Raw genomic sequence first — 18,208 nt, forward strand, 5'->3', positions numbered from 1 at the left:
ATGAAAATTGGTATGTAAAACACTATCCTTATGCTATATGAAAAAAATATTTTTACGATTTAAAAAAATTATTTGTATTTTATTTTTCAAAATTCATAATGGTGGCAGTTTACTCTGCAGTGATGAAGCGTTTCCCTCATAACTCATGAACTTGTAAACTTTTTCATATTCTCTCTCTTTTATTTTCTTGCTGAAACTCAACTACATTCCTCAGTAAATATATATTTTTTATTTTGTGTTAGAATAAAGTACTGATATTTGACCATTTTTAAATGAATTTATTTTTATCAGACAATCTATCAAAGGTAGAGAAGTGATTTTGCATTATATTGTAGGTATGACATGCATAAATACACACAAAATATTTCATCACAGAATGTTGGATAGTTTTTGAGTTATGTGGGAAACGCTTCATCACTGCACAGTGAACTGAATTTTGAAAACAAAAATGTAAATAATTTCTTTTTAAATCGTAAAAATATTTTTTTCATATAGCAGAAGGACAGTGTTTTACACATACCAAGTTTCATTGTTGTACAAGGTACAGTAATGGAGGGAAAAAATGTTGAATATTTCCAAAATTTTACTGTTGTAAGCTGTACCTAACCCCTTAAGACAATCACAATGCTGTCCATAAATTTTTAATTGTTTCACATAATAAGACTTCAACAGCAATGTGTATAAATTTTGAACTGTTTTGCAGTAGAAGTAATGCAGTAGTAATATTAGCAGTTGTTGTAGGCCTTGCGGTACTTCATTTAACGACGTTTTCGACTGCAGAGGTTATTCAGAGAAGAAATACAATATGGGCGGGAAATGACTGATAAATTTAATGAAAAATAAATTTCTCTAGCCATACTTCAGATTTTCCCTTCCATATTTCATATTGCTCTTTCGGCATTTCAATTTCTTCCTCCACGTTTCATATTTCTTTCTACATATTTCAGATTTCTCTCTCCACATTTCAGGTTTCCTATTCTCTATTCAGTTGTTTCTCTTAACATTTCAGACTTCCTTTCTCACATTTCAGACTGTCCTCTTCACAGTTAAAAATTCTTCTTTATATTTCAGATTTTCCTCTTTAAATATCGGACGTTCCCCTTTACATTTCAGATTGCTCTTTTCACATTTCAGATTGCCTTTTCCACATTTCAAATCACCCATTTCATATACATATCCGTTTGAATGAGTTTGTGGCATATATGCATGTGGTTTAACTTTTTTTAAATCCAAGGCTAAACCGCGATTTTAGCGAATGCAGAGTGGTCTGTTTGTAATTCAACATTCACTCTCGTTGAACAATTATTCATGCCGTTTTAAACCTGCGACACTTAGTAAAATTAATCTCTCGTGTTCAAATATCGATACGTTAAGCAAATTATTCTACCACTTAACGTGAAATGATAAAAATCGAGTGGCGTATGTGAAAATTTACATTTTATGGATGTATGTCCATTTTTTATTTTTAAATATGTGGTATTGCTGAATAATTGCCTTTCTAGTGATGGCGCAAGCTTAACTGCATTTCTACGATAACTGCGTGAGATTTTCCACATGAAAAAAACAGTTACGCAGCACAGAGCGTCAAAACAGACGTACATATAAAATAAAGATAAAATAATAATAATGACAATCATAATTATGATGATCATAAATTCACAAATCTAGATCTGTGTGAACTTAGCCTAGTGTGGCTTCAAAATAAATTTTTGCCTACCTTTCTTTTCAGAGGATGTTAATTCTTTTATTCACTCTGATTAGATAATGTGCACTTTACATCACTAATAAAATGTTGTAAACATATTCATTACGCAACTAGTTAGGTAATGGTACTGCTATTATCTAACGAGTTGCGTAATGCGAACCACACGTTAAATTAAATAGAATATAATTGATTTTATTATAAACATAAATAAAAATACGTTCAAAATTTGTTATATTAATTCCTGCAGTTGATGATGCTACAGAAGACTGAATAGTCGAATTTTCAGCATTTTCAATATCTGAATCCTTGTTTGAACTCATTTTAACAATATTTGTTTATTTCTCCTAGTAGGGCTACTGTTGTTCTTCTGTTATAAACAAAAAACTATCGTGTTCAAACCTAAAAAAACAAACATAAAACGAATCGTCTCTCGCAGGAAGAAACTAATAATAATACAATCGCCCATCCACAAAAGACAATTATTTGTATTAAAAAATTATTTTTTATCAAAGTGGATGAAACGTTCTACGATATATTTATCGTAATTTCATATTAAAATACTCATATCGTAAGTAACTATTCTTGCTCTTAGATAATATTGCAAAGTGTTAGGTCTCTCTTTAATTTCTGGATGGATTTCATCAAACCTTTTACTCCTATACTCCAGAAAAGTGTAATCGCTATTTTTCGGAGTGTTTCCATTATTTGTGCTGTAGCTAGAGTTTTACCAATTGAAATGCCAAGGTGACTCTGTCACAAGCACGCACGAAAAGTTTGCTAACCATTCCACATTATTTTAGTGGAGTTGATGCAAGATTATTTCCTAAAAAAAAAATTACTATGACCATCTTTCAATGTTGCCAACTGTTACTAAACATACTAAACAGATGAAATCACAATGCTATGTACGAATATAATAATAATAATAATAATAATAATAATAATAATAATAATAATAATAATAATAATAATAATAAATAGTTTTTAATTATTTATGAATAATGGATCTAATATTAAAATGTATTTTGTCTGGCAACATGAAATAAATTTGTTTGACTATACAGTTTATGATTCATAAGATCTAAGCTAAAATTTTATTTTGTTTCATCACATGAAATGATTAGTACGAACTCCGAAAACCTAACACCACTTTGAAATGTATATTGTTTATTTATTAATTATTACTGCGTCACTTATTAATATTAGGTGTAAAATAATTATGTTCAAATTTCAGATAACATTCACTAGTAACTTTCATTTCATGAACGTTGACAGCTTCTTCAAAAGCAAACGATGCCCTCAACATAACCGTTAGAAAATAACTGCCAGTTGTATTCGTCAATTCCGAAGTTCTAAACAAAGTTGGCATAAGCAAATTCAAGCTGACAACTAGAAAATCACTATAATCTACAAGCATATGTAGGATGTAGTAATATGAGGAAAATTGTTAGGTTTCATCCTTAAGGTATAAAGTAAGAAGAACTGGACTATAGCAGTATTCACAATTTACTGTCCAGAGACGGCATTCACCGCAGACAGAGATGCGCCACGAAGCTAGCGAACTGTGCATACGCGCCGAAAAGCCCTGTTAAGGCTGGTCCACAATAAACCGGAAACGGAAACGACAACGGAAATAATGTTAAAAAAATGTATTTAAAGAGCATTGACAATTAACTTTTACGTTCCCGTTCCCGGGCTCCGGCAATCTTCTCGTTAATTGTGAATGCTCACATTTAAATACATTTATTTTAACGATATTTCCGTTCTCGTTGTCTTTTTTCCTCCGGCCTCCCAACTAACATACTATATGCATTTCTGGATTCGCCCATACGTGCTACATGCCCTGCCCATTTCAAACGTCTGGATTTAATGTTCCTAATTATGTCAGGTGAAGAATACAATGCGTGCAGTTCTGCGTTATGTAACTTTCTCCATTCTCCTGTAACTTCATCCCTCTTAGCCCCAAATATTTTCCTAAGAAACTTATTCTCAAACACCCTTAACCTATGTTCCTCTCTCAAAGTGAGAGTCCAAGTTTCACTACCATACAGAACAACCGGTAATATAACTGTTTTATAAATTCTAACTTTCAGATTTTTTGACAGCAGACTGGATGACAAAAGCTTCTCAATCGAATAATAACAGACATTTCCCATATATATTCTGTGTTTAATTTTCTCCCGAGTATCATTTATATTTCTTACTGTTGCTCCAAGATATTTGAATTTTTCCACCTTTTCGAAAGATAAACCTCAAATTTTTATATTTCCATTTCATAGTGTTTCATACCATGAAGGATTAAATTTTCTTGCACCTTTAGCACTGACTTTATGAACAATAGAGCTTAATGCAGGAGTGGGTCGTCCATTGTCCAAAATACTTCTCTTTTCAATGTCATTACGACGCGAAAACGGACAACGTAACAGTTTACTTATTATATCAGTCATAATATAATATTATTGTTATCACTTACATTAACTATAAATCACCAAATATACGTAACATTAATATACAGTACGTACTTGCAAAAATCACATTTTCTAAAATATACTGTTAAAAAAACATCTTTTAAAACACACTGTTTAAAAACTGTTATACTACTCGTAACAATCTACGTTCCAACTCGTGAAACTTTCAAACAGAAATTTCGCAAATCGTAGGTGTTCGATAATGCTCGTGGGTTCTCGTTAGGGCAGGCAGAATTCTAGCGCGCTGGCTTAAGCATAGAACGCATGCGCTAAGAAAGCATTTAGAATAGCGATCTCTTTTAATGCTTACTCCAGGGACAGCTTTGAAGTTACGTGGAAGGTCGGCTAACTTCGCTTCTGCCTACCTTCTGACGCATCGTGATCTGTCCAGTGTATTCTTGTCGCATAAATCGAACTGCCAGTAGTAAGCAACGTCCAACTAACCTTCAAAAAATCCCATTCATAGTTAATTGAAGAATTTCTAAGCACCTAGACAAGAGTATATAATTATATAAGGTTTTCCAAATGTGTTGGGGTAGTTAATAAATATCCACTTTTAGGTTTTTCTAAATGTGTTGAGGTAGGCTTAGCCTACCCTGCCTGCCCTGAGGAGCCGCCTCTGATACACATACATACAAATGTAACCAATTCTTCGTAACTATCTAATATACAAACCGCCACTGAACTGTACTAACTGTGCTCCGACATCACAAATATATAATCGCCGACCGATGATACAAGTAATAATGATTATGGTGCTAATTTGGTCGAATGCCTTCTCTGTATCAAACATTACATGCAAAGTCCAGACCTGGTACACCGGCATCGCAAGTAGTTATTCCTAGAGCGACAAATCAAACTCCACATCCCGCAGCCAGCCTCCGGAGTCCAAACACTATACACAGTGTGACTCACCGCGCGAACGCTCGAACGACTAAAAAGTAAGAAGATAAAAAACCCAAGCCCCAATCTGATTTTTTTACTTCAACCCCGTCTTTTTTTGTCTGTTCTTTTACTTCCGTTATTTCACCCCACCCTTCCTTACTACCATGCTTTTCTCCCTCCAACTACCCTTCATTTTTCCCATATACTTCTTTTTCTTTAACTTACGACGTACTTCTTTTATTCTGTCCAACTTTTTTTTTGTTATATATATCGTGCCTCATGAATACGAAGAGATGGATTATATTACAATTTCGAAAAATATAAATCTATTTTGACGAGAACATGTACACAAATTTCACCTAAAGAATGATTTGTTATTTTCATTGTGGTTTGAAGACAGGGGGATAAGGAATAAAATGTACATCGCAATACCATGAGCAAGAAGATTTAAAAAAATCGGAAACGCTTCGCAAAATGTCAAGAGAATACAGGATAGTTTTGCCTTTCACACATTTAGTCAGTGTTCACCATCATGAACTATAGTAAACTGTTTGGGATTAGGTTTTATTGATTGTTCCTAAGAATTTATCTTTAAAAAAGATGATCCTGATTAGAGATGAACGAAACTAACTGCCCCTCTCGCTCGCTGTGTTCGTTGCATTTGTCTTTCGAGTCTCGTCTCGTCTCGTCTCGTCTCGTCTCGTCTCGTCTCGTCTCGTCTCGTCATTCTCGTGCGCTTCGAGTCGCGCTCATCATTCTCGAAATACCGTAGCATTTGGTCGGCGTAGAAAGGTTTCGTAACTTTGAATAACATACATGATTGAAATAAATAACATTATAAATGTTTAAATGAGACAAAAAGACAAAACAGAACAGTATCTTAGTTATCAAAATGTTCTGGTTCTATTATTATGATATTACCTATGGTTATATATAGGGCTAGGATTTTGATGAAATTGCATCTTTTTTCTAGTAAGCCAGAAACATGGCTGCTTTAGTATTTATATGTTATGTGATAAACGTAGTGTTTTAAAACATATCTGTTAGGACATTTTTTTGCATTTTTTACCTCTTACAACTCATAAGATCATTTTTTGTTTTATTCGGTCATCTTTGGGATAGTCTCATTTAATTTTGGTCATAAATCCCCATTATTAATGTAAGATATTATTTATTTCCTTTGACATTTTCTCTACATATTTTTTCAATTAATTCCCATTATTTTGTATATTATTTTAATCGTTTTTGTACACAAATTTCTATGTAAAATTAAATAAACTTGAATGTTGGTACTAGTTTAAATATTAATATTCCTACTAAGCCAATTATGTAAGATAAATTTTTAGGGCATTTTAAGGGCATTTTTGAAAGATTTTAGTTCATAAATGCAATGTTTTAGGACATTTTTTCATGATTTATAGGTCATCAAAATCCTAGCCCTAGTTATATAAATAGAAAAAAAAATCAATTCTGAAATAAATTTGCATTTCTAAGAAATATAAAGCATTACGTTAATATATTTTTACTTGAGATTGCACACTTGATCTCAAACATATGAAAAGAAAATTCCTAGCCTTTTAATAAGGACCTAGTAATTAAATAAAGACTGGGGAACGGATTATTATACACTGAAAGGTAGAGATGATGTTTCAAATAGGCTACTTGATTGTATATACATATGTAACAGTTGCCAAAGTAGATAAAATTTCAGTCAGGTGGCGATTCAAGACTGCTTGACATTCGGAACTTCGGGAGTGATCAATCTCGAAGTCTCGAAACACTCACAAGCAGTCTTTACGTCAACGACGCAACGTATAGACATTGTCATTTGAGGGCGCTGTTAGTCTTGCTTTCTCGATCGTTGTTCATCTCTGATTGGAACGATGTTGAAGAAAATGATGATGAAGATTAAGCATAATTATTCACATAATCGGTTTCACGCTAAACCTAGTGATCCTTATGATCATTAAAAGGAGATGAAGTTTGTAATTCTACAATGCGGTATATTTTATGTACTATTGGCGACACTGACTGTTATATTCGCCGTAGAAGCTAACTTACACGATCAAATTATAATTATCGATTAATAGGGTTCAGATATCTTCGAACGCCAGTGTACCTACTTAAGCTAAGTAATTCTACTGATTCTCTAACGCCTACGGCGGCAAATAAAACTACAACTTAGGTGCGTCGCTCATAGAAGTACCTGCCATACAATTAAAAAGTTTACATAATATATTCTATATGAAATCTTATACAGGTTTAAAGTAGCCTATATTGATCATATAGCTTATTTTATCTAATAAAGTTCATACGATACTGCAAAGAGAAACAGATTCTGCACGCTCTACGTAAATGTGATTTCTGTCATATAGCCCCTTCGTTATTAATACCATCTCCATTCATTTTGAATAAAAATGTAATTCTGTTCCTCCCACTCCCAACTAATCTCGATAGCCTGCTTATACGCGTCTGATCCAACCCCGTCTCCTGTGTGGTAAGAGAAGACGTTGTAGGGATTAGGAACGGAAAGGGAACTCATGACAAACGATGCGAAATCTCGTTATGTCAGAAAGCCCGGTTAGATTTTTAATATCCGTGACCGTACTCAAAATGACTGGGGAGAAAACACCAAGATTCCTTTAACTGAACTTCAATAGATCGGTGAGATCCTGGACGACCATAAAATGGGATGAAAAAAATTATAATAAATTATTTGAAAGTACTAGAAACGAGAAGAGATCACTGAGTACAGATCTCGGTGTAGTAGTTGATGATGGTGATGATTATGATTATAAATGTATATAAAATAGACTCTCAATTGAGGGGCTTAGAACAAAAAGCAGGTAAGTGACATAAACCTAGTTTTGAGGAAATTACAGTTAAAGTTCTACATGCAATGAAATATTATACACTAGTTTGGTGAAATGATGCCCATATAGCAGCACTGCACAGTGTGATCACTTACCTGACTTTATCCCAAAGAAACATCCTTTTGGGCTATCACAACACGCACTTACCTCATTTTTTTTAATAATGTCACTTACCTGCTTTTTGTTCTAAGCCCCTCAATTATCAATGTTACGAGTCAAGATGAGTCTATTATCGACATAACCCTTCAATTAGCAAAACTTAATTTCTCACACTAGTTTATTATACCGTGTCGGACTGTAAAGAAAACACACTATCGCAATGTCCATATTTTATATGTTGTACAATACTACAGTATTGTGAAATTTTGGTTAAATTTAATTTTCCTACCAATTTTTTTCTATTGTTCTATTAAAATTACAGAAAGCCTATTAATCTGTTGTATCATATAGGATACTTTGTGAATTTAAAAGGGTTTGCACCGTAATCTATCTATACTAATAATAAATATGTAGCCAAAATTTTTCTGGTAAGATTCGATTTTCCGAAAATAATTGGTGTTAACATGTATAACTAACCATCCTGAAACCGAAAATAGTTTTTTTGAAATTTTTGTTTGTATGTCTGTCTGTCTATGTATCTGTCTGTCTGTCTGGATGTTTGTTACCTTTTCACGCGATAATGGCTGAACCGATTTACATGAAAATGGGAATATAAATTAAGTTCGTTGTAACTTAGATTTTAGGCTATATGGCATTCAAAATACTTTATTTAAAAGGGGGGTTATAAGGGGGCTTGAATTAAATAAATCGAAATATCTCCCTTATTATTAATTTTCATGAAAAATGTTGCATAACAAAAGTTTCTTTAAAAATAATTTCCGATAAGTTTTATTCTATACAAAATTTTGATAGGACGGATATTTAATGAGATTAACGAGTTTTAAAATTACAATAACAACGCCATCTAAGGCGCTGTACTGAAATAAAAACAAATGACTTTGTCTATAAGGGGCCTTGGACAACAACAATCGAAACCTATTAAACATAGCCTACAGAGAATGTTTCTGTGTTTGTATGAAGTAATATCGGAAGCTAATTAATTGTTTAATTATTATTTCACAATTAAAGTGTAGTTTCTCTAGATGGACATAATTCTACAATGTTATTACAGTAACTTCTGAAACATATAGCAAGTAATATAAAGTATACACATTAAAACTAAATGATATGTCAATCTTCATTAAACTATGGTTGCATGTAATAACAATTATGAAACATGTTAAAGGAATTGTCATTGCACCAAACGATTGCTCTCTGGACCAAAAATGGCCGCGTTTTAATTATTTAAATACAATTTAAATTAAGTAACATATTAAACGATTTATCCTTCCATCAAATACGAATGTTCCCTGGATCAAACGTCCTATTTTAATTATGTAATTACTTTATATTTATTTCTAACAGGTGCAGCGGAGCGCACGGGTACGGCTAGTACTAATAATAAATCTGTAGCCGAAATTTTTCTGGTAATTTTCGATTTTCCAAAAATAATTGGTCCTAACATATATAATTAACCACCCTGAAACCGAAAATCGCTTTTTTGAAATTTTTGTATGTCTGTCTGTCTGTATGTTTGTTACCTTTTCACGCGATAATGGCTAAACGGATTTCGATGAAAATTGGAACATAAATTAAGTTCGCTGTGACTGAGATTTTAGGCTATATGGCATTCAAAATACTTTATTTTAAAGGAGGGGGTTATAAGGGGGCCTGAATTAAATAAACCGAAATATCTCGCTTATTATTGATTTTTGTAAAAAATGTTACATAACAGAAGTTTCTTTAAAAATGATTTCCGATAAGTTTTGTCCCAGGCAAAATTTTGATAGGACTGATATTTAAGGATATACAAGGGTTTTAAAATAGCAATACAATACATTTCCACAGCCGCCTCAGATTATAGTGTCGTTGTCCCGTAACTTCTATGTGCAAAATATTAATTTCTTTAGTAGGAAGAAAAACAAATTTATGGCAGTAGTGCATAGGAGATCGTGAATTCTTACATTTTCGAAAGAAAGAAATATAATTAAGTTATATATAGTACATTGTATTATTTGCTGCATCACTATTTAAGTTATTTAATAGAGCAAAAATCTGAAAATCGATATGTGACATAGGACTTATTGCAGGAACGACGACGATGGCTACAATGAAATCAAAACAAATGATTCCGTCTATTTAAGGCGGCCTTGACGTTTATCAATATTAATATACAGAGAATATTTTGTGTGTTTGTATGATGTAATCTCAGAAGCTAATTAACCTTCACTATTCGAAATTCGTAGTTTCTCTAGACGGATGCAATGCTACAAATGAGGACTGAGGTACGATGAAAAGAAATCTGTACGCACAGAAAACTTTATATTCTGTCGAAATACTGTATAACTTAATTATTGCAACTTCATTTGGTCCACATAAAATATTCTAATTTTATACACTCATTTTACTATACAGGGTGTTACAAAAATACTGGGCATAATTTCAGGTATATATTTCCCACATTTAGACAATCAAAATAGTTCATTACAACATGTGTCCGGAAATGCTTCATTTCCGAGTTATGGCCTTCACAACATTGAAATTCACCGGAACGTTTTTCTTTCCGCAGGTCGTTGTCATTACAGAAGATGTTCAAAATGTCCACGTCCTGCTTGAATACAGACCTCACATCGATGTCTCATTGACCTGTGAACACAATCCCAAACTCCAGGAGTATTGCGTATGTCCTCAGAACATTCCACAATTCGATTCCGAAGGGATTCCAAATCAGTCACGGAAACGAATAAACCAATGATTTTAAATGGCCCCACAAGTAGAAATCGAGAGGGTTCAGATCAGGTGAGCGTGGAGGCCAAGCAACTGGGCCACCTCTACCTATCCATCGATCAGGAAACCTTCGATCCAAGTACCGGCGAGCCGTACGACTGAAGTGTGCAGGAGCGCCATCATGCAAGAAGTGAATGTGTTGACGATTGATCAGTGGAGTGTCTTCTAAAACATGAGGTATGGTGTTTTCCAGGAAGTTTGTGTACGCCTGCCCCGTAAGTCTGTTTACAAGTACATGGGGTCCAACTAATCGATCACCAATGATACCGGCCCACATGTTGAGGGAGAACCGCACTGGTGATGAGGTGGAACAGTTGCACGGGGGTTTTCATACGCCCATACGTATTGTATTAAAGGAAGAAGATTACATTTCAGAAAGAGAAAACAGTAATAACATGGTCATTAATTAAATTAAACACTTCGTTTATAACATTTATGTAATAGAGGATTGTAAACATAAATAGGTTAGCTGGGCATAGTGGGCATAGTGTGTTTAAATTATTTTACCTTACTCATACATAATTCAGTAAATTGCCATAAAGTTTTTTCCCGTGTTTCTTATTATAGGCTTTGTACCTCGAACGTTGGGCTCGCCCATACGTGCTACATGCCCTGCCCACCATGATAGGGACTCACAATACATGGGTTAAAATAATAATAATAATAATAATAATAATAATAATAATAATAATAATAATAATAATATCAAAACAAAGAAAATGGATTAAAGAGAGCCCCGGTTACGCTGTAAATTAAAAGGGGTCGTTCCGCAGTGGAAAAAGTATGAGAAAGATTGCTTTAACCGTTCGCCTAACGGTGCGCTACACAGCGCCTTTAAATGACTGATATAAAAAAAATATAATGAAAATAGTAATTATACTTCGCCACTTGGATGAACGTACATGGTGCCTTACTACGAATATGGTTAATGCAATGAAGACAGTCATGGAATTTATTTCCGCTGTCGTTGCTGTTTGTATATCGTCGTCTGCGTTAAATTTAGAACTCGTAACTGTTTGAATTAACAAGTGACGTGTGTTCTTGAGGCAATTAAAGCAAAAACGAATCCATTAAGAGACTGAAATATGAAGACTGCATGCATTATTCAGCGATGCCGCAGTTGTCAGCTGTCTCCTTTGAAAAACACTTCGCTAAAGCGGCACTATGGCAACACTTGAGCAGTTTCCATCTTTCGAAACAAATGACAGTTGTTTTCTCCGGTGTATGCAATTTGCCACACGACCTCCACTTCGCCACGATCCCGACAAGTAGAAAGGAATACGCTTTTTGAATGACAAAACAGTTACAAACCATCAAGCATCCATACAAGCTCCCTCTTCCTATCTCCACAGACACAGAGATAGAATCCATTCCTCCCCCACACATTCAAAGGGATAATAAAATTAATATGCATTACAAGAATGCTACAGGGGCGTTGGGGCAGGGACAGGGCGAATGGAATTTTAAAATTAGCCTCGAGGAATATTTCAGGCCGCTGCTGGGATCTTTCCCGCATCAATAAAAGTCCACTACCTGTGCCGGATGAGGAATTAAGAAGAACGGAGAAGATGGAGAGAGTGGAAGAAAGAACAAAATGTGTGTTGGGGTCTTGGCACTGTTTGTTTAGTGAAGCGTGTAACTTAAGTCTGAAGAAGGATTGTGAACGGGGTTAGGAGGTTACCATTCTTCTTCCCCACTGCATTTGGATGGAACGATTTTGCATGTTCTTAAGATTTTGTGTTAGATTAACGAGAGGTCATCTATCTTCCAGATTTATCGTGGTTGCATGTGGTTAGTATCGGAACGGTATCGCAATACTGTATTAGCTCGTAATTTGACTCGTTATCTTTCTGTTTCTCAGTTCATGTTATTTTACAATATCAACTGGCGAGCTTTGCCCATTAATTTCTTTACTAAAATCATAATACAGTATTTCAACCGTGGCGAAAATGAGATCGTGCGCCGAGCCACTGTGCAATCTGCAACGTGCATAGCACCTATGGAGGCAGGCAGACACCCGAAGGGAAAGTGAAGCAACTGTCCGATTTATTAACGGATTTTCATTTTCCTTACGTCAAGCACTTAAATATAATTTTATACAGTATAAGGTTACGAACTAATGTTTAGTAAGTGTAACGAAGAAAGAAATTAATAAGAAAACATAGAACACATTATCACAATCTCAAATTAATTGTCTTCAGAACGTCTCTGCGACAGAGTTTCAAAATCAGGAATTATGTCACTTGCTGCCAGTCGTACGTAGTTGATCACGAAGGTATTTGTATGTCAGTCGTGATCTAAATTTGATTTTTACTATTTTCATTGTTGAAAATGATTTTTCACAAACGTAAGTTGTAGCAAACATGGCTTCAACAGAGTAAGCGAAAGAACGAAGCTTCGGATATTTATTTTTCGGCAAAGGTTTGAAAAGTTCAACATTTGTCAAGTCCTTACATCTAGCTTTCATTTAACAACACTTTGTAAATATGTGAGTTCAAATTGAAGATCTAATTGCATTATTCGTACATTTACTGAAAAAGGATCGACGTACAGAGATAATAATAATAATAATAATAATAATAATAATAATAATAATAATAATAATAATAATAATAATTCTGCCAATACACAGTTTTGGTTGTTTCCCGTCTGTGAACTACAAATGGAATTGGTCCGTCCAACGTCGGTGAGGTCTGCCTAAATCTCTTCGTCCTCGTGATGGTAATACAAAAGTCTCTTTGGCAAACGATTTTCATGCATCCCAAGAAGGTGGTTTCTCCATTTGCGAAATAAAAGTACCGGTAAAAAACAAATTCAAAAAGAGAAATTTAAAATAATAATAATAATAATAATAATAATAATAATAATAATAATAATAATAATAATAATAATAATAATAATAATAATAACAACACTTAGCCTTTTAATGTTTCTTGAGTGACATGTAGTGTAATGCCGGTTTATGTTATACAACCGTTTTCCTCGCAATACTTGTGAACAAATCATGCATTTAATATTCTCATCATATTGGCAGCAAAAAATGCGTCTTCCCATCCTACTTGAAACTTTCGTTTTTGTAGAGGTACACGGTTTCGAGTGAGATATTGCGAAGATACGCCACTCGCTGGTCAGAGACAAATACAAATGGAAGAGAGTTTGACTCCAGTGAGTGAGAGGGTGGGGGTTGGAGGAGGTAGAAAGCTAGAGAAATACACAGCTATCATTGCGAGCCACAATGTGCTCGCGAGTCACATTTTCGCCACGGCTGCAGTATTTCAAGGTTATAATTAGAGGATAATTCACTCATAAATATTTAAATAAATTTGTTCACTAGTTTACGTGGAATTACTGTACACAGACAGCATGCCCAATTTTCTTATATCAGGAATGCCCAAAACTTGTACAGTATTTCCGAGAAAATATCGAATGTTTCTTGGTGTCACTTGCACTTCATATAATATAGCCTATATTATAAAGGATTTGAATTTGAAATGGTGCGGACAGTAAACTACGGATAATCCAAATACGTACCATACCTGGGCTTTACAAAAGTAACACCACAGTCTAGTATATACAGTCACGAAGCTCAATACGTAGTAAATATGAATCCATAGGTAGTTGCTAACCACTAGGATCGCTACTATCGCCTCATTACAGACAATGCGAAATAGTACCTGCACAATCTATTGTTCCTAGTGCCCTCATAAGCTCAAGTTTCGTGACTATATACACGTATACTAGACTGTGGTATTACATAATTGCAATTCAAACTGAATGGGACCTAAAGCTCAGACACATCATAGCTTGTACTTAGAAGGTACTGTTGATTCATTTCAATTAATAATGACGGACAAAACTTGGTTCCATTTAAGCGGTTATGTCCACTCTCAAAATACTGTAGAGAGTACTGAGACATTGGAAAATTCTCATTTATGCATGAAGTAGTTCTTCACTATCAGAAAATGAGCATGTGGTGTGGCATTACTGCACGCAGGATAATTGATTTCATTGTCTTTTAAGATACAGTCAGTTCACAACGTTATGTGCGAAACATACAGAGGCCTTTTTTGCCGCAATATTGACTGAAGATGAAAAACAATAAGCTTACTTCCAGCAGGATAACTACATTGCACATACAACCTCTACACCGTTAGAAAAAGTATTCGAGAATAGTGTAGTCACGGATGTTCGGCAGCTCGGCAGCTCGTTCCCATTATTTAAATGTTTGTAATTTCTATCTGTAGGTGAATTTTAAATCAGAAAGTCTATGTCAACAATCCACACATTCTTGAAAAGCTGGAGAACGAAATCAGACGAGTGCTGAGTGAAACAAAATTACAGACAGAGAGTTGCAGAAGATGTTTCAGAATGTTCTATACCAGCGTTTCTCAAACTATGGTCCGCGGACCACCTGTGGTCCTCGAGGTCTGACCTTGTGGTCCTTCAAAAAAGACAGAATAAAAAATAAAATTCGTACGAATTGCGTATCACACTATAGTTTAAAATCTCAGAGTTTGGAAATGACACATGGCAATCGAATTTCACATTTCTCCCAGTACTGCATTTTATGAAATTTATTGCCCTACCCGTCTATCGACTTCCCACTCTATTCTCAGCAACAAAAGAGGGATTTAAAGCACTATATATGTGGTGCTTCTCGACATCTTTTCCCTGCACATCTGGCGCCGCGCCTGTAACCCAGCCAGGGACCACTCGAATTCATAACAGAGGACCAAAGTACCGAACCTTAATTCAATTTTAAAATACAGTAGAACTTGGTTATAACGACATCCAAGGGACCTTGAAAATTATGTTGTTATAAACGAGTGTCGTAGTAACCGAGATTCATATTATCAGTCTAGTGAGGTGGAAAATGAAAAATAATGAACATAATTATGCTTATTTTAGATTTATATATTCACTTTTAAGCGTACCATGAACACAATCAAATACACGTACAATTATAAATACAGTATTCTGTATTAAAACAGTCATTACTCACCAAACTTCTTTGCTTAGGAGTGAAGTAATCAGTCATTTTACTCTGTTGTCTCCTACTTGCCCAATATACACTTTCTCTAAATTACATTCTATGTTCATTATTTCAGTTGCAATTTCACTGCTCCCTCCCCTAGCTTCGTACTCTCTCCTCTAGCTTCATAGACATGTTCACAATTCTAATGACTTCTAAAATGTCACTCACTTCTTTTACTGGCCATACTACGTGCACTTAGGCCTAGTGAAAATTTCCTATCGAAACTGGCCGCATGCAGGACCATTAATACCGCATGAATTCGGGCAGGTTACAATGGGATGGGGGATCTGCCTGCATTCCAGAGGTCTATGATAGAAGGGAACAATAAAGGATTTGCTAGATTTCAGCAAAATATTTCTTAAAATACTCTGGTTCTTAGAAAATTGTATTCCAAACTGAGGTTGAAAATGATGTTATATGCGAGGTAGACGCATATACGTTCGTCGTATTAAGCAAGGTAGAAAAGCATATGTCTTATGGGGAATTAGTTGGGAACACAGAATATTTGACGTTATAGGCGAGGTGTCGCAAAAACCGAGGTCGCTATAACCAAGTTCTACTATATAAGTATAATAATAATAATAATAATAATAATAATAATAATAATAATAATAATAATAAAGCCGTAAATCCCCACTGGGGCAAGGCCTCCTGCTTGGGCAGGGGTGGCTCAAGTCTTGACCATCAGAAGAGCCGACCTGATGGTCTATTTACATTCCTAGTTCTTTGTCCACAATTTCGCTAGCATTGGTTGTTGCTCCCACTCAAAGTTGGTTGACTGCGTCCTTCCACCGTGTTCTTTGGCGTCCTATTCTGGTCCACAGTCCTCCTAGCTGCAACTGGAACTCGTCCCCCCATCTGGTCCTCGGTCGTCCACGGTTTCTCCAGCCAATTCTTGGATCCCACAGTGTCGCCGTGTGTGCCCATCTGGTAGGTTGCATTCGTATCACGTGTCCTCCCCAGCGCCATTTCATCCTTTTAGCGAGTGTCACCACGTCCTCTACGCCGCTTCGTCGCCGTACTTCTTCGTTTCTGATTCTGTCTTTCAGGCTTATTCCGAGAATTTTCCTTTCCATTCTTCTTTGGCATCTTCCTAATTTTAATGCCTGTTTCTTGGTGGGTGACCAGGATTGCGCCCCATATAGAACTACAGGTGCAATGCAGCTGTTGAAGATCTGCCTCTTGTTCTGCAATTTCTGGCTCTTGTCCATTAGGATGAAGGACAGACTCCAAACTTTCTCCATGCCGATGCTATTCGTCTATCAATTTCTTTGTCCATGCTGTTCTGAAATGATATAGTCTGGCCAAGGTAAATGTATTGCGTGACAAATTCGATGTTCGCATTGTTGACGATCATCTGCCCTTCTGCGTCATTTGTCAGTACTTTGGTTTTGCTGGTATACTGGCATCAAAATATGCTACGAAAATGATAAATTTGCTTTCGAAGGGAACAAAAGTAAGGTGGTCCGCGGAACTGTTCTCACTTTAAAAAGTGGTCCCCACTTCAAAAAAGTTTGAGAAACGCTGTTCTATACCAATGTGATTCTTGCATCCAGAAAGGTGGACATCATTTTCAACATATGCTTTGAAAAAAGTAAGATAAACATAAGGTTTTCTTATTACCTCTTACCGGCGCATTATTTGTACAGAAGTATAGACCTAAATCACAGCCATTCATCGCCGTAGAGGGCGGTCGGATCTCCACACTAAATACGCGAGTTACGAGCGGTTATAATGCCAGTAAGTTGTGTATGCTGCGCACTGCATTATATCACTGCGCGTGAGTGTCACTATCTGAATGCCTTAGCCAATGACTGATGTTATGCTTATTTTGCACACATGTACACATTACAGTCCTCTAACATAGGCAACAGGTTTGAAGTTTTTCCTACCTGGTCCAGACTGTCTGCGCTGCCATCTAACTCGAGGAGACGGAACTGTGCCGACAGGTCGGCCAATGTGTTGTGGTTGGTCGGGCCGTCGCAGACGTCACCGGCGGGTGAAGAAGTGACACTGCCGTCTTCCGGCGTCGTGGTGTGCGATTTGCTCTCGGTGGCGGCCGTCGTCGTGGACGATACTTGCACGGCGTGGTGCAGATGATGGTGAGAGCTCGAGAAGTCCGGGGGAGCGAGGCCTTGCATGTACGGCTCCAGGAACGCATCGCCTCTGTAACAATGAGAATAAACACATTCAGCGATTTATGCTTACAATTCTTTTCATAAGAAACGAAGCTATGTTGGAAAGGGTGAGTGAAGAAAGAATAATGCTGAAACTGATCAGGAAAAGAAAAAGGTGAATGGGAGAAGAGTTTGGAGCAGAAGAAGATATCAGATGATAGATGGCATTAAAATATACA

The 18,208-nt window shown here is 35.7% G+C and overlaps 1 protein-coding gene across 3 annotated transcripts in view; it reads right to left on the reverse strand.

Annotated features, from left to right (window-relative positions):
• Positions 1–18,208, reverse strand: part of spri (Src homology 2 domain-containing protein sprint) — a 728,544-nt gene that overhangs the window by 197,031 nt on the left and 513,305 nt on the right. For all 3 annotated transcript variants that reach the window (XM_069823425.1, XM_069823426.1, XM_069823424.1), the window contains one exon: positions 17,745–18,018. In XM_069823425.1, coding sequence (XP_069679526.1) covers positions 17,745–18,018 — 274 coding nt within the window. The remainder of the gene's footprint in view (positions 1–17,744; positions 18,019–18,208) is intronic.

This window comes from Periplaneta americana, chromosome 4 (genome assembly GCF_040183065.1).
Source record: "Periplaneta americana isolate PAMFEO1 chromosome 4, P.americana_PAMFEO1_priV1, whole genome shotgun sequence".
NCBI lineage: Eukaryota > Metazoa > Arthropoda > Insecta > Blattodea > Blattidae > Periplaneta > Periplaneta americana.